The 26995-nt window shown below is 33.0% G+C and overlaps 5 protein-coding genes across 10 annotated transcripts; 4 read left to right on the plus strand and 1 right to left on the minus strand.

The window, feature by feature from the left end:
- Nucleotides 1-1807: 1807 nt before the first annotated feature.
- Nucleotides 1808-5059, plus strand: LOC110631523 (uncharacterized). Its single transcript, XM_021779386.2, has 3 exons — nucleotides 1808-2458; nucleotides 3752-3913; nucleotides 4627-5059. The coding sequence occupies exons 1-3, from the start codon at nucleotides 2444-2446 to the stop codon at nucleotides 4879-4881; spliced, it is 432 nt and encodes a 143-aa protein (XP_021635078.1). The 5' UTR covers nucleotides 1808-2443; the 3' UTR covers nucleotides 4882-5059.
- Nucleotides 5060-5844: 785 nt separating this feature from the next.
- On the plus strand, nucleotides 5845-9212 carry LOC110631524 (protein NUCLEAR FUSION DEFECTIVE 6, mitochondrial). 5 transcript variants are annotated; one of them, XR_009146018.1, is made up of 4 exons: nucleotides 5846-6097; nucleotides 6203-6324; nucleotides 8400-8469; nucleotides 8951-9212. XR_009146018.1 is itself a non-coding variant. In XM_058140673.1 (3 exons), the coding sequence occupies exons 1-3, from the start codon at nucleotides 5937-5939 to the stop codon at nucleotides 7585-7587; spliced, it is 291 nt and encodes a 96-aa protein (XP_057996656.1). In that variant the 5' UTR covers nucleotides 5845-5936; the 3' UTR covers nucleotides 7588-7774. The 5 variants fall into 5 exon arrangements, 4 of the variants coding, with proteins under 4 accessions (XP_057996656.1, XP_021635082.2, XP_021635079.2 ...); XM_058140673.1 differs by lacking the exons at nucleotides 8400-8469; nucleotides 8951-9212 and adding an exon at nucleotides 7580-7774 and having other exon boundaries at nucleotides 5845-6097; XM_021779390.2 differs by lacking the exon at nucleotides 8400-8469.
- A 565-nt stretch (nucleotides 9213-9777) lies between these two features.
- Nucleotides 9778-11912, minus strand: LOC110631526 (uncharacterized protein At4g28440). Its single transcript, XM_058140671.1, has 2 exons — nucleotides 11523-11912; nucleotides 9778-10270 (listed from the first exon to the last, which is right to left on the minus strand). The coding sequence occupies exons 1-2, from the start codon at nucleotides 11788-11790 to the stop codon at nucleotides 10077-10079; spliced, it is 462 nt and encodes a 153-aa protein (XP_057996654.1). The 5' UTR covers nucleotides 11791-11912; the 3' UTR covers nucleotides 9778-10076.
- A 4110-nt stretch (nucleotides 11913-16022) lies between these two features.
- Nucleotides 16023-22378, plus strand: LOC110631527 (protein DEHYDRATION-INDUCED 19 homolog 4). 2 transcript variants are annotated; one of them, XM_021779393.2, is made up of 6 exons: nucleotides 16026-16556; nucleotides 16693-16832; nucleotides 19191-19268; nucleotides 19397-19680; nucleotides 20097-21903; nucleotides 22185-22378. In XM_021779393.2, exons 1-5 carry the CDS (start codon nucleotides 16466-16468, stop codon nucleotides 20203-20205), a joined length of 702 nt encoding a protein of 233 aa, XP_021635085.2. In that variant the 5' UTR covers nucleotides 16026-16465; the 3' UTR covers nucleotides 20206-21903; nucleotides 22185-22378. The 2 variants fall into 2 exon arrangements, with proteins under 2 accessions (XP_021635086.2, XP_021635085.2); XM_021779394.2 differs by lacking the exon at nucleotides 19191-19268 and having other exon boundaries at nucleotides 16023-16556; nucleotides 19403-19680.
- Nucleotides 22379-23476: 1098 nt separating this feature from the next.
- LOC110631529 (pentatricopeptide repeat-containing protein At5g04780, mitochondrial) lies at nucleotides 23477-26892 on the plus strand. Its single transcript, XM_058140752.1, has one exon. The coding sequence runs from the start codon at nucleotides 23725-23727 to the stop codon at nucleotides 26584-26586; it is 2862 nt and encodes a 953-aa protein (XP_057996735.1). The 5' UTR covers nucleotides 23477-23724; the 3' UTR covers nucleotides 26587-26892.
- Nucleotides 26893-26995: the final 103 nt, after the last annotated feature.

A 26995-nucleotide genomic window follows, 5' to 3' on the forward strand; every position in this document is an offset into this window, starting at 1 on the left:
CCGGTCGGATCCGGTCCGGTTCGATTCGACCGGTTCGATTCGAAATACAAAATTTTGAATTTTTACTCTGCCTCGGGACCGAAAACGAGGTCCAAAAATTCCGAAAAAATTTCCATAAAACTCAGAAAAATACATAGACTCCAAATATATTTTTAGTTTTGCCACGTGGTCTTTAAATTAATTTTTAAAAATCATCAAAGTTTATATTTTCGGAAAATCGAACCCGATTCTTAAAATCCGAAAAATCTCAAAAAAATTCCTAAAATTTTAAAAAAATTAAAATACCAAAAATATTCATAAATAATAAAATTTAAAATCTTGGGGTGTTACAGGAATCAAAGCCATTAAAACTCGAGAGTAAAAGAAGAAGAGAAAGCAGATATAAAAAGGGAAGTGTTAGAGATTTAGCGTGATTGTGAGACTGAGGAGGTTTAAGAAGAAATTCAACTGCTTAATAGAATAAACGATCTTGTAGAACTTCTTTTAGTTAAAAAATGCCCTCTTTTAGTATATAGTTATTATATGGACCAGTAGGTAAGTATGTAAGATGATCCAAGAATCTATGTAGAAACACTTGAAAATTATATGCAACACTGAACATAGAGCTCAATTATAGATACAGGCATGCTTTTGCCTGATGAGCATCATGTGTGTATATATATATGTTCATCTTCTTTACCATTTCTTGAAATCTCTACTCAATTAATTTTTGTAACAATGGCAGAGGAAGCGGTCCAATGGATTTATGGGTTAGTCCTCATGCAGCCAGGGGGAAAAATTGCCTTAGCTGATAGGAGAAAAGAAGAGGATTTGAGCAACAAGAGATCGCTGCTTTTGCAGATGAGCCCAGTCCATAAGCAAATCCTTGGCCTATTGGGCCAACGCAATATAAATCAAGATCTGAAGCTCATTAAACGAATATGACTCAGAGTTCCAGTTGTGGGCTAATGGACATTTTATCAAATAATGTCATCGAATTTCAAAATATTTACAAAAATATTTTCTTATTAATAATTTAATGATACACATATATTTAGCAAATGCATACATATTAATCCATTAAAATTATGAAAATATAAAAATATTGAAAGTAATTATGTATGTGCAAGTATTTATACTATAAAAAATTAATTTAATTGAAAATTTGTCTATATATAATGAATAAATTTATTATATAATATGTGATTTTTTTTTGGTGGACGATAAAAATAAAATATTTAATGATTAATGACTTCATAATTATAAGATTTTTCTTATAAACTCAATTGATTATAACATAAAATATTAGATAAATCAGGAGAATTATCTATTAAATATATATATATTTTATTAAATATATAGTCGAATTGAGTTGAATTTAAATAAAAATTTTCGCGTATGATTATAAGACTGTGATAGTATCCATGCCAAAGAAAAAAGTAGAAGGGTAGAGTGCCGGGTCGGTTGGGAAATTAGTATGTGGGCATCGTAGCTCTCAGGAAAGCTTGCCTAACCAACGACCAAAATATTGCTTTTCGTGTGCTCATGTCATGCCCACGTCTACCCCAAAAAAAATGTTCAACTTTTGGTCTCTGTGGTCTGAACTCTTCACTCTCAACTGACAATGACATCATTAATTTTATTGCTAGATGACGAAGAAGAAGATGATGATGATGGCCATGGCCCCCTCTATCAACTGTTCTCACATCAGCATGTCAGGCCCACCACATTTGTAGTTTCAGTCTCATCCAAACTAAAATTCTCATTAATGTTCCCGCCTCCGTCTGCCTACCCAATTACCCACCTCAACACGAGTATTCAATATTCATCTCTTACACAATGGTTGGTGCAAAATGGCTTTTAGATCTAATTTTCCAAAAATGATTTTACCCTTTTTTGGCTGGTGTGGCTTAGCTATTAGCTGTATAGTTATTAATGTGTCCTGTTACCTTCATTGCAGCAGAGAAAGAGAGATTCAACAACACAGCTTTTTACTCCTAACTCTTGCTAAATCTTCATCTACCCAATCATTGGCAGGTGGCATAGACCCCATATCATCACCCCAAACTGCAAATCAATTAAGTGAACGCTCTTGATCATGAATTGATGTTGTACTTTCTCTGTGGGCCGTTTGATTGATTAATTACTCCTTTTTTTTATATAAAGTTTCTTTAAAATTTGGAGATGTATTAACAGTTGCACAGTTTCTTTTTGTCTTTTAACAGTTGTGATTATCAGTTATTAAAAATAGTTGTTGTGATTTGAAAATCTGAACATCCAAAACTGGGACCCAAGCCCACTGATCGTCTCAAGTTTAAGTAGGAATTTTAAGAGAGGACCAAAAAAGGCTAAAGTTCACTTCTTTGGTCGTATCATGTACAATTTCTTACTAATTGTCTGCAAGAATTCTGTGAGGTTGTCATCATCCTTGCATTTCGTTTCCTTGTGGGAGCTCTAGACACCCATGGCAACGACAGAGGTAACAGCCATTCTTCTTTCTTGTGTCGATTCTTGTTCTCCATATATTAGCTATTGTGCTGATTCTTGATTATGCAAGTGCAAATTCTGAATTTTTGCTGTAGTTCTTCATAGGATTTTTTATTTTGACATTTTGCTTTTCTTGGTTTGGAATATGAACTGATAGTTTTGTTTTCTATTTTTGTTACTATTTGATTGTTTGTAAGCAAAGCGTTTATCTTTATGGTGAGATTTTCCTTATATGGCAATTTCTAATTATTTCCTCAATGGGCATAATCGCATATGGTGTTTGATAAATCTTCATTTGGTATGCGATTTGAGGGATACATTTTACTGCAAAATACATGATCAAAGAATGGTTTTTTCCCCCTTAGAAATCAATAAGGTGCTGAAGTGTTTGTGGGAAGTAGGTGGCTTTACTCTATGGTTACTATTACCCTTGTTTGATCTTTGTTTTTGACCACTACCTCCAAAAACAAACACATAAGAGGGATAAGAGAAGGAAATGACAAAATGGAATTCTGATTGTGGCCAAATGCAATAAAGCAGGAAGCTAATTTATGTTTATCAGCAAGCAGTACATTTACACCTTTGTGCTTGTGAAAGTTCTGTTAAATGGGAAGTCTGTAGGCTTTTCAGTTGAAAGCCAAACTGAGAATTGTACAGTAGAATTTAGAATTGCCAATGAATATAACTTATGAGAGACCTAATTTGCCTAGAAGGAAGAACGGCCTCATTAATTTGATGTTTAGGTCAATCTGATGAAACCTAGACCCACATTGTGTCCTACAGTATCAGTTGATCTCCCAGCAAGAATTGCCCTTGTCTTATATTGATCTGCACTTTGCAAAGCTCTATGAAAATTTTCGAAAATTACTAGTCTTGCTTTGTAAATCAACACTATGCTCATGTATGGTTTTGCTCTTTGATTTGGAAGAAAGTTTTTCCAGAATGCAGCTAAAGTATCTGTTCAGTATCAAGCATCCTTTTCATCACATAAGAGTAGATAATGGATAATTTTCTTTTTCTTTTATTGGTCAACCATATACTGGAGGGGAGTTGATCGCCCCTGTTATGGCAACTATCGAATGCCACAGCTGAAACTTTTAGCATAACCCACAGTGATCCCCGAACTTCCCATTTTCATTTTTTTGTTTTCCCATTTTCTACGATTATGAATTGAAGATCTTGACTGGCTGATAAAAAACATCAGTAATGTTTGATTGGCTACATACTGAGGGTTAATTTTGAAGTTAACCAATACCTGCTATGTGTTGATTAATGGTCCTTCCAGGAAAATGAGACATCTAACGGATGGCCACTTGGGCTAGAAATCATGACCATGAGGCTTCGAGTGATAGAAAACATACAGGCTGCTCCAGCAGAACCATATTCCAATGCACACTTGCGCTCACCCAGTTTTTCCTCGTTCACATCCTCCAACCTCGACACTGAGGTGAAGTGACTACTTTTCTTTCCCCAATTTTTGCTGCACCTCTTTTATGTGTGTATTCTTTTAGCCCATGTTACAAGATTGCTAAAAAGAGTTTTACAGTTAGAAAAAGAGTTTTACAGTTAGAACTGCATCTAACTAGCAAAGAATGATTTCTATGGACCTTCCAATGCTTGCTTTAGACCATCTATGCTACCCATAAACCATTCCTCTTAATAGTCATATTCCAGGTTCTAGTAAGACAATTTAGTACAGATCAATGAGTTCCTTACTAATATATGAATTCTTTCACAACGAAGAAAGTGTTTGATATTATGGCAAGGCTTTGTCCCTTGCTTCCTTCATCTTGTCTATAGTTTGATAGTATGGCATTCCTTGATAGACATGAGATAGCAAGAAATCAAGGAAGCCTTATGTCTCTGTGTATCTTCAGAATTAAGCATGTTTTCTATGAAAATAAGCTTTTTCCCCCTCAGCTGGATGGATCTGTCATTCCAAATTTCTTGCTTTAGAAGAGTTTAAACTTTAAACCAATTCACAGGACACATGAGAAAACTATAAAAGCAATCAGAACAGCCTTTGCTACTTTTCTGTCAATGACAGACAAAAAAGAAAAGAAGCTTGAGCATTGACAGCAAGCTATTATCTTAAAACTGCTTCCACTAGAACTAGTTTTCATGTCAAAATAAATTTTATTTATCTGCAAATTTAACCAGTCTACAGCATCCTTCTTCCAAGACCATAGCATGTCATTGGGCCGGCTAATTGGCATTCAACCAGACAAAGGCAATGGAGAATTGTACTTCCCAAGCAGAATTCGCTTAGACGAACGAGGAAGGAAATCTTTAAAAGCAGTGAGCTCTGAAGTATCCAGAGGACACAGACCAGAACTGTCTCAAGGAATTTGCATTCCTCTACTAGTTGGCACCCTTGAAAAGATGAGCAGAAGCAAGAGCAAGACGAGAGAATGAATTTTTTTTTTTTGGGTTCTGAACGAGAGAATGAATTTTAATGGTTATAAGGCATTCGAAAGGAATAAACATCATATCTCCTGTTCTGGTATGTTCTACATTTAGAAGGATCCACTGTGAATTGAATAATTAATATTCCTATTCACATTCAAAATGAGCATTGTTCCTTTTCTTCCTGGATAGCCTGATGGTTTCTCTGCATTATTCTTGCAAATTATGAACTTAATTTGCGTATATTTTATAATTGTATTAGGCAGCTACTGCTAATGACTGGGGATACTGAAATGAATAAAGTTGAAACATGTAAAAGAGTTATACTAGAAGCTGTTGGTGTTGCTTACATTAGTTTTGATGCCTAGAAGCTGGCTTAAGACTATTATAATTATAAATATTAAAAAAAAATACATTTTTCTGGAAATAAAATAAAATAAATTATAATTTTATGTGTAAATTATCGAATTCAATAAATTTGCATAATTAATTGTGCTAAATAATATGATCGATAAAGTTATATGACTCAAAACAGACACACACGTTATGTAAATTATGTACACAATATCTCAATAAAGTGATATATAATAGTAAGATACTTAAATTTAAATTTATAACATAAAACTCTTAATCTTTAATTTAAGTAATATAAAATTACAGTGACATTAAATAGCTATTTTTATTATTTTTATTAATAAAATATTTATTAATAAAAAATTATATTTTTTCAGTTAATTTGAAAAAAAAATTATTATCTATTTATCCACAGTCCTAATGATTCAAATTTGACACTCTTATGTATAAAAAAAAAATAAATCATGTATAAATTATCGAATGCGGTAAATTGTATTATATGAAAATAATTGTATGAATAGGGTTTGCACATGATCAAATGGTTCATAACGATCCACGTAATACAGATGTGCTGAGGTCTTGTACGCATAGATACACGCAAAAATATTAGATTTCAGCTGCAAGCCAAAACCCCATCTTGTATGGTCAAAACCCTCAACTCATTATCTCTATTTGCTACTCCACGCCAGTCCTAAATAATCCCACTAGCGATGTCCGCCGCCGCAGCCGCAACCGCCAGGTCTTTCCTTCGCTCCACCGCCAACCGAACTGTCAGACTTGCCTCCGGACCCAAACCCGGACTCAGAAGCCAACCAGCTTTGTCTCCATTCCGTATCTCGAAGCAAGGTCCTCTCTCCCATCGCATTTTCAGGTGACAAAAATCTTGCCCCAATTCACTTTTCTCTGAATCATGAATAAAAAAGGGGGAGGAATTAAATTTCGAAATCAACATTTTTTTTTTCTTTTAATTTCGAAGGTCGCCAGTGGAGATGAGCTGCTGTGTGGAGACGATGCTTCCATATCACACTGCGACTGCTTCAGCTTTGCTTACGTCAATGCTATCCGTCTCTCGCCGCAGCTATGGTTGGACCCCTGAAGGTAAATTAGATACACTGATACACTCAGATTTTTATATATTTATCTATAATCTAAATTTATGAAGGACTACAATGCCCTTATTTATCAAAGATCAATAATTATAAATTTTGAATTATTTTTTTAAAATGCTAACCTGGAATACATGTCAATTTTCCTGTCTAAATCTGACATGAAGGATATTATTGTGCTTAATTTGAAGTTTGGGGTGTTTGGCAATATAAATTAAAGATGAAGGACTACATTGTTACTTGAGAGATGGTAAAATTAAGCTTATTTAATTAGTATAGTTATTCTATGTTTTTAAAATAATTATGTTTCTGTAATGAAATTTCAATATTATTTAGATTTGTTGTCTTTTATGGTTATTTTGTTTTTAACTTTATCTCTATTTTGTCTATTTCATGATTAGATTAGTTTTTAACAATTTATCTAATGGTGGTTATTAATAAAATAAGATTTACTTAGAAAAAAAATTAATTTAAATATTCTTAAATTTATTAATACTTCTTTTTACAATCATATCATATAGCCAAATAAATTAAAAATAATTATATTTTAACTAAAAATTTATGATTTTAAAAAATTCATCGATTAAAAATAATAAAACTCACGTGCAACCATAAAAAACTAGTATCTATAAAATGAACTTGGGTTGTGTGCATGTGTGTTTTCATTTTGTGGCGTACTATTGCATGTGTTTGTGATTTGGACAAATATTTGCAATTGATTTCTTTTTTGTTTTTTAATGGGTTTGAAGTGATTCTTAGAAAAGATGTGATTTTAGCTTTGTGGCTTGTGGCTTGTTTAACTTTGCCAGTTCACATTTAGATAAAGCTTGTAAGTTGTAAATTGTCTTAGGGATCCAAGGGAGTTCAATTCAATCTGGAAAATCTGATGCTTAAATTAAAGGGATCCAAGTTTTTATCATTTCTATTGTGCATGGTGCATTAAATGAGTGAAGGTGTAAGTAGGAGACAACGGATTTCATAATTAAGGGTTTAATTAGGATGACCTTTTCTTTATTTCTTTCTTCTAGAAGAATAATGGAGATGCTTCATAGAGAACATATTATAAAGAGTTGCAATTTTAGAAGGAAAAGTTGGGGGTGATGGGGGGGAGAGTTGGGGGGATTAGTTCGCCTTATATGACGTTCATATTCCTTTTTTTTTTTTTTCTGTTGGAGTATAGCAACTGCCAACTCTTTTAATTTTAGAAGTTTCTTTTCTGATCCTTTGGAAACATTTTTTTGTATTAGGTATCTAGGTAAGTGTGGAAGAACATTGCTGGCCTAGATAAATCATTAATTGCCTATGATGAGGAAGTCTTCATCCATACTGAAACCATCGTGATGTGCCCTTTTCTGCATCAAGATTTTGGTTTCATTCTTTAAGTAGTGTCATTTTGTCTCTGCTTCTCTCGCTTGTGAAATGAAAGAACGTCTATTCTTCCTTTTGTAGGGCAATACAAGCCTAGATGAAGATCAAGCAACCAAAGATGGAGTCATTTGGATCCTTTTCTAATCAACTTCTTTAAAGTAGTGGAGAATTTTTATTTCAAGTAGAAAGTAGTTAAGTGACGAGATGAATCTTGTAGAAATAATGTTGAGAGTTGAGATATTGAATTTTATCTTCAAATTTCAAGTAGTTTGTGAAAATTTTCTGTTCCTAAATCTCTTCTTTCTTCTCTTCCTTATCTATTGAAAACAAATTAAGCTTTTTTTCTGTCTGCAATTTTGTCTGTAACCATTGTGCTAGATTTCTGCTGTAGAAAGCACCTTTGTGGAAAAGAACCACCAGTCCCTATCTGGTTCAAATTATCTTTGAAATACAGTTGTTACACAGAAATTTTGCGTTATTTCCATGTTGGGTAGTAATGATTTTGTTTTTGCACATATGGCTCCTACAGTTTTCAATCATTCCTTGTGAAAGCAATGCTAAAATGAACTACAGAACAACTAGATGGCAATGCCAAAGTGTATTCTTCCCTGACTGAATCTAAACTAATTCTTTCCTTTCATTCATTTTCATGTGAATATAATCATACGAGGGCCACACTAATTCGTTGTATTCACTCAGATTGCAATGATGATGTATGATGAATGTGGGAGGATTCAAGCGAAGTTTTGTACATGCAATCAATGGGAAGGTGGTGAAATAAAGCTTGTCTTAGCCTGTAGGGTTTTAAATGCTTCTTGCTGTTTATAAAGCTAACAACGTGGTAAAAGGCGTTTCTGATTATTTGATTTTTGATTTTCTGTGGAGTTTCAGAAGGTATTAGCAATGTCTTGTGTTGGTAATTTTACATAGTTTGTAATTCAAACAAGATATTTAACAGGACTCTGCTGTTCCCTGAACTTTAATCTTCTCATCCTATAATTTATTTCTGTTACATTAGCCTTTTTTTTTTTTTTTTTTGGCTTTAATTGTTGTTGTTTTTGAGATGTTCATTGGAATCATTGAACTCTACTAATTGGCTTTGATTGAGGCGGGGAATTTAAAGCTGCCTCTCCTAGCGCTGCTATCGGAATTCTAATATTTTATTGCTGTTTTCATTAGTTCTCGACTAGCAATTTAACAAGAAGGTCAAATAGTGACTTATTTCTGCTATCACACCTCTTGTATTGTAGATGGATGACTGTCCCTTGGATGCGGTGCATTGGTCATAATTTTTCTTGGATTTCAGTGGACTTTTCGTGGTCTTTTCTTGAGACATTCTCCTTGGTGGAATGAGAAAATCCAAAGGTTCTTCTACAAGCATATGCAAGTAGGTACCTTGTGGAAATAGATACATTTTTGTAATTTCCAGCTGCTGAACGTTGATCATTACTGAAATGATTTTTTTCCTCTATTTTTTTTAATGCAAGTGATGGCAATGCTCCTCTCTTCCTCTACCTCTCCCTCTCGTATTTTGTTCCATTGATAAGGCAAACTGTAGCTCTCTAGTCATAAACCCACCATTCCAATTTCCAACCCCAATGAGATTTGAAGCTGAGATTTCAAAATAGAGATATCAAGTGCTAGCTAGTTAGCCTCTAAGGTGTCGCTTTCGAATCCTTACTTGGGGTTGGTCTCACTATGGTTACCTTGTCAACTCTGAGGAGACTAGTTAGATCTTTGACTGGTTGGGTGAACTATGCCAAAGTCCCCGAATTGCATTAAGGCAAGATGGTGTTGCCGAATGCCGCATGATCAAGGCAACAGTATCTTTAGGCCAGCACACAAGTGCTTCCAATCCTGACGATCCTTTGTCATCATCTAACAAAATCCAGTTGGGTCAAATTTCTATCTATTCCAGGCTATGGAAAACTAGGACTTCTCTCTCTCTCTCTCTCGCACCCGCGCGCACACATATTTATACATACAGAGGGGGAGGGGGTCGGGGAATGAAAAACTAACCAAAATACACATCAAGGCAAAAAAAGAAACGAAGAGCAAAGTGAATATATAATGGGCCTTTTACCATGAACACATATTTTCATTCCAAGTTCAATGTGCACCGTTTCTTCATAAGACTGAAGCAAGTGACGATGTCCACGCACTTAAATCACGTTAAATAATTCTACTAGATGTTAAGCAAGTTAAAATGAGAACATTAACCAATTTCATGGACATTTGTATACCAAACCCATTTGTTGTTGTAATTATATCTTAATAGCACCCCATGCCATAGGATAAAAGAGTAGAAGCAACCATCACGCTTTTAAATACATAAACCACTATGTAGGAATCAGACTGCTGACTTCTATATTCCCATCACTCTTCAGCAGCCACAGTCACCAATTCATATTCCACCAGAGACAGATTGTTATCCTCTTTTACAACGAATGTGGCAGGCTCAGTGACCTCAATTCGGCCCCACTTGTCAACAGCTAGCCTCATGGAACCCTTAAACATGTCAATCTTAGCATTCCGGAGAATTACTGTGGTTCCTGGCTTCATCAAGTCAACTGCACCAGATATAGGCATGCATCATTAACAACAACTCGTCAGTGTTAATGGTGAAGTTTACAACTCACCAATATATTTCATTGACATGCTGAGACAGTATTGGTGACATAAATGCATCGTCATAACTGGTAACTCACAAATTAAAAAAAAATTCCAACACAAGGGAAAGAATGTAATAAAAATGACAAAAATCAATTCGTCATATGGGAAATAGATTAACTTGGGAACTTCAAGTTCCCGGCAAGCACAAAAAAATTAACTTGTTTGGTTTGGAGTAAGTGTACACTTCCTAAAAAGTGAAAAGCCATTTTTTATCCACTTCCAAGGAAGTAAGTTACTCACCCTAAGCTAAATAAATTACTTCCAAGAAGTAGAGTTCCCAAGAAGTAGTTCATTTAAACCAAGCAAGACCTAAATGGAGTTTTGGCTCCCCAACAGTTGATTCTCAGTCTTGTTTACTCTGCTTCAACTAAAACTCCATATGCAAAGAAAGGCATCATGATCATGAACATATGCAGTCAAGTTTGAAGCCAGGCATCTTAAGTCTTAACCATCACATTGTACAGTGTATTTGTGTGGGGGGCTTAAAAACTCAATTAGAGAGTCAGAAAGAGGAAAGCAAGCTTGCAATCCCACTCAAGCGTTTAAAAACTCATCACACTAACTTGAAAGGAGAAATGAAAAAAGTTATCATTTAAGCCATTCTTTCATTATTAACATTCTCTTGATGTCTACCAATGAACTTTGATGAGTATTACTGGAGTCATCTTAAAGGATCATGAGATCCTGAGTTCGAAACCAGTTAGAGCCAAATCAACAAAAAAAATGAAAATTTCTAGATGTCTCAGGTTGAACTCACTCTGTACTAACACCAAAACTAAATTAGGCATCAATTCTTCTAACGCAAACCAAACACTACAAAAACACTACATCTTCATTATGTTCTCAAGGAAAGAGGGAAAAAGAAAGAAGAAACTAAACCAGTAAACTAACAAAATCTCCATAAAAATGGCCCACCTTGGCATTAAAACAAAAAATGGCCACGACCCACCAAAATTCAAATCACCCCAACATATATCAAGAGCTTTACCATATTAAAATATCGAACCACAACCAAATTAAAACGCCAATCAACACACAGAAACCAGTCATGCATCACAAGAGCCCAGCATTTCCATACGCGTACGATGCACATACATCATTTAAAGTGTGCACATATATAAATATCATAGAAGGAAATTAGGATTAGACCTTGATCATTACGGGCGGTGAAGAGGATGGTGCCGGTCTCATCACCGACGAGACATTCAGCGATGCGTGTATTGCGGAGACGGTTAGAAGCGGCGGTGGCTCGGCCCTTTTGCAAAACCGTATTGGAGTTCAAGACCTTGGCGATCAGGGTGTGGCCAGTGGTTCCAGGCTTAAGCTGATCCACTTTAATAAAGACCGGCTTTCTCTTCTCTGTCTTGTTTGTGTTTCCCTGTTGCTGATGCTCCTGATTTGTTGTCGTTGTTGCCATTAATTTTGATTTGGAGTTTGAAAGCTACGTTCTTGTTTCTGGGTCGAAGTGATTTTGTTTTGTGCTTTGGAGAAAACCCTAAGGACAACGTTTGTGAATTTTCAATTGCGAAATACCATAATTTATTGGCCAGCCGTTGTTTTCCTCGCCGCTTTGCTTTTTACACGACTTGTCGTTTTTCCCGTCTATTTAACTAACATTTACACATACTTGTGTGGGAGCCAAAGGGTCTCGCTTGAGCCATTGCCCACTGGGCTATTATAATTCATGGAAATGAAAATGTTTTATGTTCACGAAAATTACTATTTTCAAGTCTGAATTAAATTAATATTTTTAATATTTAAATATATTTTAAACTAAATTATTTTAATTTATTTTAAATTCAATTATTATTATTATTATTATTATTATTAAATAATATGAAATTCATTTAATTATATATATTTTAATTAATAATTTATATAAAAATATTTTTATTAAAATTTAAATTTTAAATATTTATACTTTTATAAAATATTTAAATTTTATTTATTTAGAATATAATACATAAAAATTTATAAATATTATTATAAAATATATATATTTTATAAACTAAACTCAAGGTTGACCTTTATATGACCTTTATCTTACTTCAAATAGTAATCGCTCTCTCTTTCTCTTATTTTACCCTTGATATAATTAGGAGTGTTCAGTTTTAGTTCCGTTTAAAATTTATCTAGAAATCGAAATTAAATAAGAATTTTAAAATTTTAATACGATTTCAGTTTGGTTCTTCATTGTTTCAGTTTCAGTTCGATACAGTTCTTAGTTTTTCAGTTTTAGTTCAATTCAGTACGATTCTAATTTGATTATCGATTCTTAAAATAATTTTATGTAATTATTTATTTAAAAAGTCATATTTGAATTAACATTTAAATTTTAAATTGAGTTATTAATACATAATATATTATATAATATATCTTTTAGTTATTCTAAATTATATAATATTTAATTATAATGTGCATATATAACTTATGATTAAATATATTATATAATATGATAATATAATATTAAGTTATATTTAGTTCATAATTATATATACATACATAAGTATATATAATTATATTGAAAATATATAATACATCTAAATAAACATAAAAAAGCATAAGTCTGAATTAAATTAATATTTTTAATATTTAAATATATTTTAAACTAAATTATTTTAATTTATTTTAAATTCAATTATTATTATTATTATTATTAAATAATATGAAATTCATTTAATTATATATATTTTAATTAATAATTTATATAAAAATATTTTTATTAAAATTTAAATTTTAAATATTTATACTTTTATAAAATATTTAAATTTTATTTATTTAGAATATAATACATAAAAATTTATAAATATTATTATAAAATATATATATTTTATAAACTAAACTCAAGGTTGACCTTTATATGACCTTTATCTTACTTCAAATAGTAATCGCTCTCTCTTTCTCCTATTTTATCCTTGATATAATTAGGAGTGTTCAGTTTTAGTTTCGTTTGAAATTTATCTAGAAATCGAAATTAAATAAGAATTTTGAAATTTTAATACGATTTCGGTTTGGTTCTTCATTGTTTCAGTTTCAGTTCGATACAGTTCTTAGTTTTTCAGTTTCAGTTCAATTCAGTACGATTCTAATTCGATTATCGATTCTTAAAATAATTTTATGTAATTATTTATTTAAAAAGTCATATTTGAATTTAAATTGAGTTTTTAATACATAATATATTATATAATATATCTTTTAGTTATTTTAAATTATATAATATTTAATTATAATGTGTATATATAACTTATGATTAAATATATTATATAATATGATAATATAATATTAAGTTATATTTAGTTCATAATTATATATACATACATAAGTATATATAATTATATTAAAAATATATAATACATCTAAAAAAACATAAAAAAGCATATATATAAATTCAGTTCTCGATTTAGTATCGATTTGATACTGTTTCAGTTCAGTTTCAGTGCGGTTTCAGTTCGGTTCTTAATGAAAAATCAAAACCGAGCCAAGATATCAAAATAAATTTAGTTCGATATAATTTCTATCAGTTCAGTTCGGTTCTCCAAAAAAACCATGCATAGCCCTAGATAAACAAGTCATGTCCCTCCTCAACTCTATCAACATAATATATCCAAATCCAATAGAGATAAATACAGTTATAATCACAAATCAAATTTACATATCAAATATTATAAGCTATAAATAACAAACAAACAATAAAGATTCAAACCCATCAATAATGAAAATGATTCAAAGAATATGATATACCAATGAAAGCTTAGCTAGCCAATGGTCGAAGGTGAATTATGGGAGTAAATTGAATTAGAGAAGAGAAAATAAAATAATAAAAGAATTTCAGAACAATGTTAAAAATTCGAATTGATATTGATGCATATACCAGTAATCAACATCTTAGAATCACATGTTGTTAATCATATGTTATTGCAGGCAAATTATTGTATTTATTGAATGCAATATTTTATTATTTATAAAAATATGAATTAAATTAAAGAAAATAAATTTATATGAATATAAATATAGAGCCTTATTGTCTTACATAATCAACATTTGAGAGTAAAATATTGGAGAATAAAAAACATTTGAGAATAAAATGGTTCAATTGGATCAAATTGAATTATACGAAGGTGAAAAGGGATGATTAAATATTTAGTCCTTAATTGATAAGGCATGGTCATTTTTCTTTTATTTTAATTTTAGTGACATCATAGTTTCTTATCATTGCCTCTTTGGTGGTCGACCTCTTAGTTGCCAATCACTATCATTATTAATTAAATAAAGTAAAAATTGTAAGAAAGATTATAAAAATATTTTGAGCGTACATAAAAATTATAATAAATTATATGAAAAATAAATTTTATATAATAATTTTTTATATTATTATATTATATTAATTTGTAATTTTATTAAATAAATTTTATTTTAAATTCAAATTTTCATGATTTTAAAAATAGTTATATTATTAAATTAAAATTAGTTATTTTTTTATTTTTATTATTAATATAAAATGTTAAGATCATCATTACACTATATTTGTGCACAATATTTCATTATATTATCTAGGAGCCGTTTTAGTACGAATGAAAAATAAATTGTAATAGCATGAGAGTAATTATAACCGATTATGATAAATTTTTATAATAAATTATTTATATTCAATTATAATTTATCTTTGTATTTGATGTGGGGATGAGATTTGTTGCAGATTAATTATTCCTTAATTAATAATTTGTACAAGTTAGAAAATACTTTATTTATTTAATTTTTTTGTTATTTTTTAGTTATTTTGTCAATAATTATTTATTATTTTTAAATATCAAATAGTATTTTTTTTTTCTAATTTTACTTTTATCTCTGTTAAACATAATAACACTTTATATATTTTTTTAAAATTCATCTTATCACCTATTTTCTCTCTTAATTAGGTGATAAAAGGATAATTTAATCAAATTAAGTAATATTTTATAATAATTTATGTGATTTAGTTCTTATTTAATTTTTTGTGTAAAAACTTTAACTATTTCTTTGAATTAAGGGAAATGAAAAGAAAAGAAAAAAAATGAAATTAGTTTCCTTAGACTCCTTATCTAGACATTAAATTAAAGAAAAAACAAAAAAAAAGAGAGAAAAAAAAGAGAAAATGCATTCCTAAAGCATTTAATCAAAAAGATTTATCTCTAAATAGAAGGAATTTTTTTTAATGAAAATTACCCATACAAAAGTAAACATTATTTCTCATACTCAAATTTATCTCAGTTTCTCATAATCTATTCAAATATTATAAATAAAATTATTTTTTTTTCTTCTTATTTCTCTTATGTAAGTTTTTTTATTTTTTTAAATAATTTAAAATTTAAAAAAGGGTGAATGATAAATAAAAGAGAAATAAAAGTGAATGAAAAGAGTATTATTTATAATTAATGTATAGATTTTAATATAAATATATAATGCATATTGTACTAAAAATCATTTACAATTTAAGGCAATAAATTACACTTTATAATAAAAAAATATAAAAAAAAAAAGAAATTGGGAGATTAAATATTAAGAATCACAAAAAATATAGAAATTAGAAACAGAGAGAAGAGGCTGTAATTTTAAGACCACAAAATTCCAGCTTCCAGCTTAAGGAATGTGCGTTTAAGTGCAGAGAAAGCCCGACATTTGCTCTCACTTTGCTTACGTCATGTCCTGCAATAGCCGCATAGCTCTCTCTCTCTCTCTCTCTCTCCTTAATTTAATCGTCATATTTTGAAGCTTCCTCCTTTTCCATGAACCCACAGAAACCAACCCTTTTGAGAACCAGTCAAATTTAACATGCAATAGAATAAAAGTTGCATATCCTTCTCCTTTTCTTTCACTTTTTCTGGATCAATTCCTCCAAAATTTCTTTTCTTCTACACAAACAAGTCAAACATCTAAGAATATACATATACCAGATAGAAAAAACATCTCTTTCTATTCCCTCTTCTTTTTATTTTTTCTCTTTATCTTAAATTGTTATTTTAGTTTATTTAAGAGGTGATCAAAGGATATATTCAGATCTTTACGATAAAGAACAGCTTCAAAACCAGCTCAAAATCTTCGATCTTTCAAGGGAAATGGACTCTGATTTCTGGACCTCTCGCCTAGCTGCCGCAAAAAGGCAATACACCTTGCAGCACCATCATCAGATTCAGAGTTCCCACTTAGGTAGGTCGTCTTTTATTTTATTTATTTTCTTCTCCCTCCTTTTTTTTAATTAAATTTTTTATGGGTTCTTTTGATTGGTCCTTGAATATCAGGAATTTATAATTTTTATGCTTTTTTTTGTGGATATGTGATTTAGATCGGTTGAGCATCGATGATTTCGAGGTAGAAGACGAGGTCCGACCCGATTTCCCATGTCCCTATTGTTACGAAGATTTCGACATCGCATCTCTGTGTTCCCACCTCGAAGATGAGCACTCTTGCGAGTCCAAAGTCACCGTAAGTTGAAACAAAATGATATTTTCTCTGTTCCTGCATATGTAGTGGGTTTTCTGATTTTGTTTCAAAAACCTTAAAGCTGCGATCTTTGTTATGATTTTAATTTAAAGTTTAAAGATTTGGTTTCGTTTTGAGGTACCTACACGTTTGATTGCGCTTACTTATTTTGGTAATTTAATGTTTGCGTTTCTTACTCCTAGGCTCATGACCCTTTTGTTTCCTTCTGTTTGCTTCAGTTTGGCACTTGTTTTGTTGATTTTATGGTTTCAAATTTCATATTGTTTCTCTCTACAGAAAATGGGTTGAGGGGACCAAATTTTATTGATAACTTTGTGTAAGTGTTTGGTCCGAACATTGATACTTTTCCATTCAAGCACCACGGGATGTTGGAAGTGGATGCTACTTTGTTGGGTATGCCATGTTAATTGATAACTATATTGCTGCTTGGTTCGCCATATGGGAATCAAGCACATGTTTTTGTTGTAGTAAGGTGAAGTGTTGCCATATAGAATTGAACTTTTTGGTGCCCTATGTCTATAATCAAACTGGTTGTATGGTTCTAGAAGATTAATTTGCTTTGTGCATTGTTGAGTTGGTTTGCTTCAAAGAGGTGTTCTTTGTTTGAATGGATCATTTAATGACCAGTTACTGGGGCTATTAACTTGTTACTCATTTTGTTGTTGCTACTTGATCTTTCAATTATTTTATTTGCTGGGTATCTGAACTGCAATTTTGATCATTGGAGGGGCTCTGAATCTGACTGATGATGTTGGTCATATGATAGAAGGGAACACGCATCATGTTAGAGGTAAATGATTGGAGATATCTTCAAATGGTCCTGATGAGGCTAGTCCCTCCTTGAGTATACCGAACTATGAACATGAAAGAAAGAGGTCCTTGAGTTGAGTAGCCCTTCTTGAATAACTTACAACCAATTTTTGACATCAGTCATACATTTTTTCAGTTAGTTCATGACTGAGATTCCAAAATATGAGGAGGATATTAAGAGCTGGCTGACCTTTTCAGTTTTTAGAACAAGAAACCATTTTTTGGTTGCTGCAAATAGCATGTGATATTCTCTTTTATGAATGGTGTCAAAGATGTGGTGGTTGGGACAATATTTTGGGGGTTGCTGTATTGTTTCAATACTTGGAGATTTTAAATGAGGATCTATGTGATTGATGCTTGTCTTAGCTGAGAAGAAATTTGGTCTCTTCAATTTGATCTAAACATGGAGAGGAGACGGACAATATAACTGAGGATATAAGAGTTCAGAAATATTTTCTTCAGCTTTTCTTTATAGGAATAGCTTTTTTTTTCTCTTGGCATTTTCTTTCTTTCATTTTGGGGGGTATTGTTTTATTAAAAAGGGGAAGGCAAAAGGGAAAGGAGGGAGGAGAAATGAAAATTGAATCTATATTATACCGAGATCAATTCGAATTCAGTTTCTAAGCCTTTGCTGTTTGATGTGCACAATTCCTCAGCATACTTCTCTTTAAGTGTGGGCTTAAGCTTAACAACAGATCTTTTTTCTATCTTTTTGTGCTTGTATACATGCTTGTGTGTCTTTCTCCTTGTTGTACAGCTTGTGATTTCTCCCAGTTATCAATTTTGGATTTGAGTTCATGGTTACAATGAAGCCTGTTTGTTCTTGAGACAGTTATTACACATCTGACAATTTTAGCCTCCTTTTTCAGTCCCCTCTTCGTCTTCACAGTCAATGCCTTCTATGTCTTCCAGGGAGCTTTTATGAGATTAAATCTTAGATGATACAATGTGTGGGGTATGTTTTCATTGTTTACAGAAAGGGCAAAAATTCTTGACACTAAAGAAAGTTTTGATCCAATATTCTTATGAGGTAGTTCAATGATTTGGTCCATCCACAAGTAAAAGAGGGACAAAGTGTCCTTAGTGACAACCTGAGGGAGGATGAATAATTGTGTGATAAATGTATATGGATGCGTAAAAATATAAAAAATCATATTTGTTGCATTTATAAACTACATAAATTGCAAAATTCTAGTGATTTTCTTACCTGTTTTTAAAAGAACATGTAACTCATCAAGTCTCATCAAATAGCCTTTGTTCATCTAAACATTCTGTTTGAAGAACTTGATCTGATATGTTAACCTTGTCTTTCATTCTTTCCATACAAGCATGTGTTTTTATGTCTTTTTGTATCTTCTTGGCCAAGATGATACTAGGATAAGAAGAAAATTAACTAAAAAGAAATGAACAATTGTGTATCATGATTGTTGTTGTTAATCCACGATGGAGGATGATTTGTATAACAAGTTTTTTATTCTAATTGAAGCTTTCTGACAAGATTTTCATACTGCATCCACTTTGCCATTGCAGGTTTGTCCTATTTGCTCTGTTAAAGTTGCACGGGACATGCTAAGTCATATCACACTGCAACATGGACACTTGTTCAAGATATCCTTAAAATGGAAACTTCCATAAGAAAATGTTTTTTGTTTTATGATTAGTATTTTGATAATGCTGATCTTATGCCTGATAACAAAGTCAATTTATTTTCCAAGTTTCCTTTAACTGGAGATTACTTGCAGAGACGTCGCAGATTGCGTAGAGTTGCAATTCCAAACAGTCAGGCATTGTCTTTACTTGGTCGGGATCTTCGTGAGGCTCATTTACAAGTGCTCTTAGGTGGTGGTGGATATAGGTCAAGCAATGCTAATGTGTCTAATGCAGCTACTGACCCATTCCTTTCATCACTTATTTTGAATTTCCCTGCATCTGAAGCTGAAGAAATTTCGAAATCTGTGGCAACAAGTGTGGAAGATAGTCCTGCAAAAAATGCAGCGCCAGCATATATGTGGCGATCAAGGTATTGAATCTCGTTACCTTTTTACTAATAAATGGAGCAAATTACAAACACATCCTGCTTTCCTTTTTCATTTGTTACATTAAAACACACATAAAAGAGTTGTCAATATCTTGCAGCTGTTGATCCATTGTGGGGGAGCATTTGTTTTGTGGAGTTGCTTTAACATGTTTAGTTGGGGCTTAATTACCCTGTTCTTTTCTTTGTTCACCCCGATTTTTTTTTTTTTGGCATGTTAGTTATATAATTGTGTCCTCTGTTTACTTTTCTACTCAAAAAACTCATCCAGAATATGGAAGACAGTCATTTTTTATATTTTTCTTGGCAGCCAATCATTACATCTACTCTAATAGCTGAGGGCGTTGATTCAAAATGAAATTTTGCTAACAAAACATTACCTTTGTGGTTTTATCTTGCAGTTTCGATCCTTCTTTGAGTTATGAAGAAAGGGAGAAAAGGATGAGGCAGGCTGTTGGAAGAGCTGGTTTTGTGCAGGATCTTCTTCTCTCAACTTTGTTAAGCGACTAACAAAAGCAGTAATTCATTAAGAAAAAATATATATATAATAATGGATGAGATCCAAAAATCTTCATAGGAGGTCTTGGGGTGCGATTCTAATTGTTTTTACATTGCTCAACCACCTCAATGCATACCTCATTTATATATTGAAGCAGCCCTGTGACTGCTGGATGATAGATTAATTATATCTCATCCTTTTTAGTTCATCTTGACGAGCTGTACTACCTTATTCAGAAAGCCAGAAACAATGTTCTTCTTGTTTATGGAAGACTTTAATCTATGGATACATGTTCATGTTGCAAGATAAACCCTTTGAATGCCTATTTGCAGCACAGCATCATGTAGAGCATTATGCTCTATCAGTCCTGCGCAGGTGAGCCATATGGAGGGAGAAGAATGTTCAATGCTTGGTTCATGGCTGCGTGTAAAATAACTGACGTAACGAAACATATTGAAAATGCCCACGACTTGATCCTATATCATGTGTTGTTTTAGTACACCCAGAAGGAAATTCGCATTGAACGGTAACTTGATAAGCCACACTAAAAAATTCCAAGTAAAATTTGAGTTTTCACACAACTTTGATGTATAGGATTGAGATTTGAAGATTGAAATTATTTTTCAGGAAAAAGCATTATAATTATTTTTTAGGAAAAAGTATTATTTTGATATGTTAAAAAAATATTATGAAAAAAGCTATTTTAGTGTTTTAATAATTAATGTTCATTAAATTAAATTTTAATTTTTTTAATGTTTTCTAATTAACATATTTAAAAAAATACTTTTCTGAAATTTCATCAGTAGCGTATCTTTAGTGAACTGATGAGAACCACAATGGAATATTTCTGTTGTTTGAGTATATGGGATAACCCTTCGATACCATTACCCCTTGAAAGTGCCATTTCAATACATCATTAGCCCATAGTTTCAATTGTGGGATTCAACTGTGGGATACAGCACGTAAGAATCTGAGCAACCTTATCTAATTGACTACAAGCTGTTCTGGAAGGAAAATTACCCCTTCGCAGATGTGCTTCTCACCAGAAAAAAAAATAATAAATGCTAAATAACTCGGCTACCATTCCATGGATGATTGTTGCATCCCAAGTGGAGCAAAGCCAACCACACCACCAAAACGACAAGGAAAGCCACTAGTTCCAAGTGTTTTAGTGCCTGTTACCAAATGGAATTTGGTGGCCTCGGGTCGGTGCTACTAAATCATCACTCATCACTTCTGGGTGATTCTGTTCAGAGATAAAATGCCCAAGTTGCTCGGTCTTCCACTGCAGTTAGATATGCACGCATTCTAAAATTCAACGCTTTTTCCACTTCTAGTTGTTCCTCTTCCCCTAAAACTCGCGTGTATCAATCTCCATCAGCCCTTGCATCTAGCGGTCTTAAATGGCCAGAACTAACTGTAGTCGATTGATTGTCTAATAAGATTCAGATATTCCTTGCTACACAGAGTAGAAGTTTTCTTTACGAGGTTTCTTCTCGTGTAAGGCGATAGGCTTGAGAGGGTCATCTTCAGTTTTGAGGTCTCTCTGTCTCTGTCTCTCGGAACTCGGGTAAGGTAATTTCTTCGGAGAAAGAGGATATGGTTGTGGAGCTGTTTGTGTTGGGTTGCACTGGAGTTGTGATGTTGCTCCACGGGGCTAATTTCTTCTTCCATGTTCTCTCTCAGCACCTCGCCATTCGTTCTCTCAGGTACTTGTTTTTCTCCCCAATTCCATTTTTCCATTTGCTATGCGATCATGGTTCCAATTTTTATTTTTCAAGCAAAAAGATCAAAGCTTTAATGGTTTTGGTTTGTGATCAAGGTTCCAATATTGTTTCTCGTGCAAAAAGAAAGATCAAAGCTTTAAAAAAGGCATTTGATATTTTGTGGGATTTAAGGGTTAATTATACTTGTGATTTATTATTCACTTTCTTACAATCTCCCTTGTACCGACTTATTGTTGTAACAATATGCTGGGTTTTGGTTGCAGTTTTCTGGGCTTTGTTGGATGGTGAAGGAAAAAGAGAGAAAGTGGAGATGGTAGCTTGCAGTGCTTCTCTTTGTATGTAATTATTTTTTGGGCTAAATAACGTTGTGCTAGTGCAGATTGTAAAAGCAATACTGCCTTGAAATAATGGAGAACTCTATATGGATTTTCGATATAAATTTATCTTCTTTGATTCATTTGAACTCTGTTTTTGTTTTTCTAAATCGAAGAATGTTCATTCTTTTAATGTTTTTGTTAGAACACAGAGACATACTGGATTTGAATTCTCTGCATCAGGATATGGTTTTGCATAATGCTCATTGTACTAATATACTGTACGCCAATTTGAATGGAAAAAAAATTGTTCGATTGGTGGGGAATTGTATTGAATAAGTGAATAAAAAATGTCTTGCAAATTTGGCAAGCAGTTAGTTAAGAGATCATTTTCTCTTTCTTTCAATGATTCCTTGTCCATCTGTGGGTCAACACCAGAAGAATTAGGTGTGTAGAGATAGAAGATGGTTTCTGAGTTGGTGAGGCCAATTTAGCAAGTTTTAGAGCATGGATTGGCACCAACTACTGCTGATGAGCTATCAATTCATGATTTCACTCGGGTCTGTTTCAATGTTTTCAAAAGCCTTTCTTTGGTGCTGGGAGCCCCTAAACTCAACAATGCATAATGATTTTCATGGCCTCAAAACATTTATGCTAACTAAATTCAGAGGAGCAAAGCACCAAAAAGAAGAGGGACCAAACAGATGAGAAAGATTCAGGAAGGCAAAAGGAGTTTATTAAACTTATTCTGAAGATTACATGTTATAACTCTCTATTCATCCAAGTAAAGCTACTAAAGGAACTCGGGAACTTTGTCCCAGCCATGGTTAAGATTGAAGATGTTACAAAGTAATGGATTATGAAGCGTCAATAGTTTAAAATTACCAAATTGTCGCAATTAAAACAAACATTAACAGCAGAAATTAGTAATTAAGTTCATCTATTAAAAAATAATATATAAATATATGTTGAGCTTTTGTTTCTGATTTTTTAACTTTTTCTCTGAACAGAAAGAGACATTTTTCCAGTTACAGTTCAAAGTTTTGAAGTGTATCTTGTATTGGCCAAAATGATTAAATATTATCAAAACAACAATTCTATATTATTGAAAAGAAAAGAACAACTTTTAGGATCTTTCTAATTCGTAGCATTTTAATTTCAGGTTGTCAAGATTCAATGAAGAATTGATCAAACAGTGAAATTTTTTATTTTTTTAAATTTAAATTTTGCAATGATCATAGAAGAATACTTATTACTTTGCATATAAATAATAAATTTAACAATATATTAATTTTATCTATTTTAAAAATTATTAACTCATTATTATTTCTAAACAAGAGATGAAGTTATTAATGAATTGTCAATTAAAAAAAAAAAAAAAGATGAAGTTATTCGATCAGCATGAACTTACTAAACCACAAGACTTCTGGTTCAGAAATGAAACGACCTACCGTTTTATTTGAGCTATTTATACCAACTGAGCCCGTTAATGATCAAATGGACAATGAACCTCTGTCATCTCCATTCCCTCCAAAAATCACTTCGCCAACACCATTACCTACTGTTTAAACCGTTCATTCTCAAAACCTCGAACCTCTGCTTTACTAAAGTTATTAAATTTTTTATCCAGACCTCTGCAGAATTTAGCCAACACCCAAAGATCATTAGTTTCTCAGGCAAAACCCAAAAGTTCAATTTTTATTCCGCACCCACCTCAATATCCTACTCTAAGCTCCTCTCCAAATGCACTGCTTCAAAATGTTTAACTGCAGGCATGGAAATTCATGCCCATGTAATAAAATTCGGTTCGTCTCAAGACCCCAAGTTAAGAAACCTTTTGATCAATCTGTATTCAAAGTGCCAGCTTTTCCGTTATGCGCGGATACTGGTTGATGAAAGTACTGAACCGGATTTGGTTTCTTGGTCTGCTTTGATATCCGGGTATTCACAAAATGGGTTTGGTAAAGAAGCAATTTTGGCCTTTTATGAGATGCATTTGTTGGGTGTTAAGTGCAATGAATTTACTTTTCCTAGCGTACTTAAGGCTTGTACGGTCACTAAGGATTTGTGGCTAGGGAGGCAAGTTCATGGGACTGTGGTGGTAACAGGGTTTGAAAATGATGAATTTGTTGCAAATAGCTTACTCGTCTTGTACGCAAAATCTGGAGAGTTTGTGGATTCTAGGAGGCTATTTGATGCAATTCCAGAACGGAGTGTTGTTTCGTGGAATGCATTGTTATCGTGTTATGTGCAGAGTGATTCGTGTGGAGAAGCAATTGGCTTGTTTAAGGATATGGTTTTGAGTGGAATAAGGCCTAACGAGTTCAGTTTATCCTGTATGATAAATGCTTGCACTGTGTTGGAGGATAGTAATCAAGGAAGAAAGATGCATGGATACTTGATAAAGCTTGCCTATGATTTAGATCTGTTCTCAGCAAATGCTCTTGTTGACATGTATGCAAAAGTGGGAACTCTTGAAGATGCTATCTGTATTTTTGAGGAAATTGCAAAACCTGATATTGTTTCTTGGAATGCTGTTATTGCAGGTTGTGTTCTTCGTGAAAACCATCATTGGGCCATAAAGTTGTTTGGGGAAATGAATAGGTTGGGGATATACCCAAATATGTATACCATATCAAGTGCTTTTAAAGCCTGTGCTGGAATGGGTCTCGGGGAATTGGGAAGACAGCTGCACTCTAGCTTAATAAAAATGGATATAGGATCAGATTCTTTTCTAGGTGTTGGACTCATAGATATGTATTCCAAGTGTGAGTTAATGACTGATGCACAATTGGTTTTCAAGCTAATGCCAGAAAAGGATTTGATTACTTGGAATGCTGTGATCACTGGCCATTCACAAAATGGCGAAGACATAGATGCTATCTCTCTTTTTCCTTTGATGCATAAGGAGGTAGTAGGAGTCAACCAGACAACTCTATCAACAGTTCTTAAATCTGTGGCTGCCTTACAGGCTGATCACTTTTGCAGCCAAATTCATGCATTTTCTGTGAAATCAGGGTTTGAATCTGACAATTATGTTGCAAACAGCCTTATTGATGCCTATGGAAAATGTGGTTATATAGAAGCTGCAACCCAAGTGTTCAAAGAAAGCCCAGTTGTAGATTTGGTGGCATTCACATCTATAATAACAGCTTATTCTCAAGATGGACAAGGTGAAGAAGCTCTAAAGCTCTATCTGGAAATGCAGTACAAGGATATCAAGCCAGATTCCTTTCTGTGCAGCTCTCTTCTGAATGCATGTGCAAATTTATCAGCATATGAACAAGGGAAACAAATCCATGTTCCCATCTTGAAGTTTGGATTCATGTCAGATATTTTTGCTGGGAATTCTCTTGTTAACATGTATGCCAAATGTGGAAGCATAGATGATGCAGACCGTGCTTTCTCTGAAATACCTCAGAGAGGAATAGTATCATGGTCTGCAATGATTGGAGGACTTGCTCAACATGGGCATGGGAAAGAGGCCCTCCATTTATTCAATCAGATGCTTATAGATGGTGTTCCTCCTAATCACATAACTCTAGTTAGTGTACTTTGTGCTTGCAATCATGCAGGTTTGGTTGCTGAAGCTCAACGATATTTCAAATCAATGAAAAAGTTGTTTGGTATTGAACCAATGCAAGAGCATTATGCTTGCATGATCGATCTCCTTGGTCGAGCAGGAAAATTGAATGAGGCAATAGAGCTCATGAATAAAATGCCATTTCAAGCTAATGCTTCAGTCTGGGGTGCCCTTCTTGGTGCTGCAAGAATCCATAAGAATATTGATCTTGGACAACAAGCTGCTGAGATGCTTTTTGCCCTAGAACCTGGGAAATCAGGTACCCATGTTCTTCTTGCTAACATTTATGCATCAGTTGGCATGTGGGATGGTGTAGCAAAGATGAGAAGACTCATGAAAGATAGCAAGCTGAAGAAGGAGCCAGCGATGAGTTGGATTGAGATGAAAGACAAGGTATACACATTCATAGTAGGAGATAGAAGCCATTCTAGAAGCAAGGAAATCTATGCAAAGCTTGACGAGCTAAGTGAGCTCTTAGATAAAGCTGGTTATGTTCCCATGTTAGAGATTGACCTCCATGATGTTGAACTAAATGAGAAAAAGCAGCTCCTAAACCACCACAGTGAAAAACTTGCAGTTGCTTTTGGCTTGATTGCCACCCCGCCAGGAGCTTCCATTAGAGTGAAAAAGAATCTTCGAATTTGTTTGGACTGCCACACTGCATTCAAGTACATTTGTAAAATTGTCTCAAGAGAGATAATTGTGAGAGACATTAATAGATTCCACCATTTCAGAGATGGTTCATGTTCTTGTGGGGATTATTGGTAACATCCCAGGGTGTTATTCGTTCATTGTATGCTAACACCTGAAAATTTTCCCCTACATTCCTTGAAAATTTTCCCCTACATTCCTTAAAAATTTTGGGCATGTTGAAGGCCTAATTTCTTTTCTTTTATCCAATCTGCTTTTATTTGACAAATATGAAATTTTGGTCACATTTAGTGTTGTTAGAGCTTAAACTCAAAACTTAAACAGTCCTCAAGACTTCTGCTGCTTGTATAACCAATAAGATCATATTCGGGGGAATGTAATTTTCACTTTTATTATTTTATGAAATTCTTTTCACTTGCATAACCATCACACTATTAAATGGAGATGACAGGATGCTTTGAAGCAATATGATTTACCGTCCTCAGTGCTTTACTATTTGCATTTCTTTGCCCCAGAAGATGGTTTA

This window comes from Hevea brasiliensis, chromosome 18 (genome assembly GCF_030052815.1).
Source record: "Hevea brasiliensis isolate MT/VB/25A 57/8 chromosome 18, ASM3005281v1, whole genome shotgun sequence".
Classification (NCBI taxonomy): domain Eukaryota; kingdom Viridiplantae; phylum Streptophyta; class Magnoliopsida; order Malpighiales; family Euphorbiaceae; genus Hevea; species Hevea brasiliensis.

What these genes read in the sequence shown, in the direction of transcription:
- LOC110631529 (XM_058140752.1), top strand. Translation starts at nt 23,725, where the DNA reads ATGATCAAATGGACAATGAACCTCTGTCATCTCCATTCCCTCCAAAAA.
- LOC110631524 (XM_021779387.2), top strand. Translation starts at nt 5,937, where the DNA reads ATGTCCGCCGCCGCAGCCGCAACCGCCAGGTCTTTCCTTCGCTCCACC. An exon ending in CTCTCCCATCGCATTTTCAG is followed by an intron (nt 6,098 to 6,202) that starts GTGACAAAAATC and finishes TTAATTTCGAAG; the next exon opens with GTCGCCAGTGGAGATGAGCT. An exon ending in CTATGGTTGGACCCCTGAAG is followed by an intron (nt 6,325 to 8,399) that starts GTAAATTAGATA and finishes GTATTCACTCAG; the next exon opens with ATTGCAATGATGATGTATGA.
- LOC110631523 (XM_021779386.2), top strand. An exon ending in CCTCCAACCTCGACACTGAG is followed by an intron (nt 3,914 to 4,626) that starts GTGAAGTGACTA and finishes AAATTTAACCAG; the next exon opens with TCTACAGCATCCTTCTTCCA.
- LOC110631526 (XM_058140671.1), bottom strand. Translation starts at nt 11,790, where the DNA reads ATGGCAACAACGACAACAAATCAGGAGCATCAGCAACAGGGAAACACA. An exon ending in CACCGCCCGTAATGATCAAG is followed by an intron (nt 10,271 to 11,522) that starts GTCTAATCCTAA and finishes TATCTGGTGCAG; the next exon opens with TTGACTTGATGAAGCCAGGA.
- LOC110631527 (XM_021779393.2), top strand. Translation starts at nt 16,466, where the DNA reads ATGGACTCTGATTTCTGGACCTCTCGCCTAGCTGCCGCAAAAAGGCAA. An exon ending in GATTCAGAGTTCCCACTTAG is followed by an intron (nt 16,557 to 16,692) that starts GTAGGTCGTCTT and finishes TATGTGATTTAG; the next exon opens with ATCGGTTGAGCATCGATGAT. An exon ending in GCATATATGTGGCGATCAAG is followed by an intron (nt 19,681 to 20,096) that starts GTATTGAATCTC and finishes TTTATCTTGCAG; the next exon opens with TTTCGATCCTTCTTTGAGTT.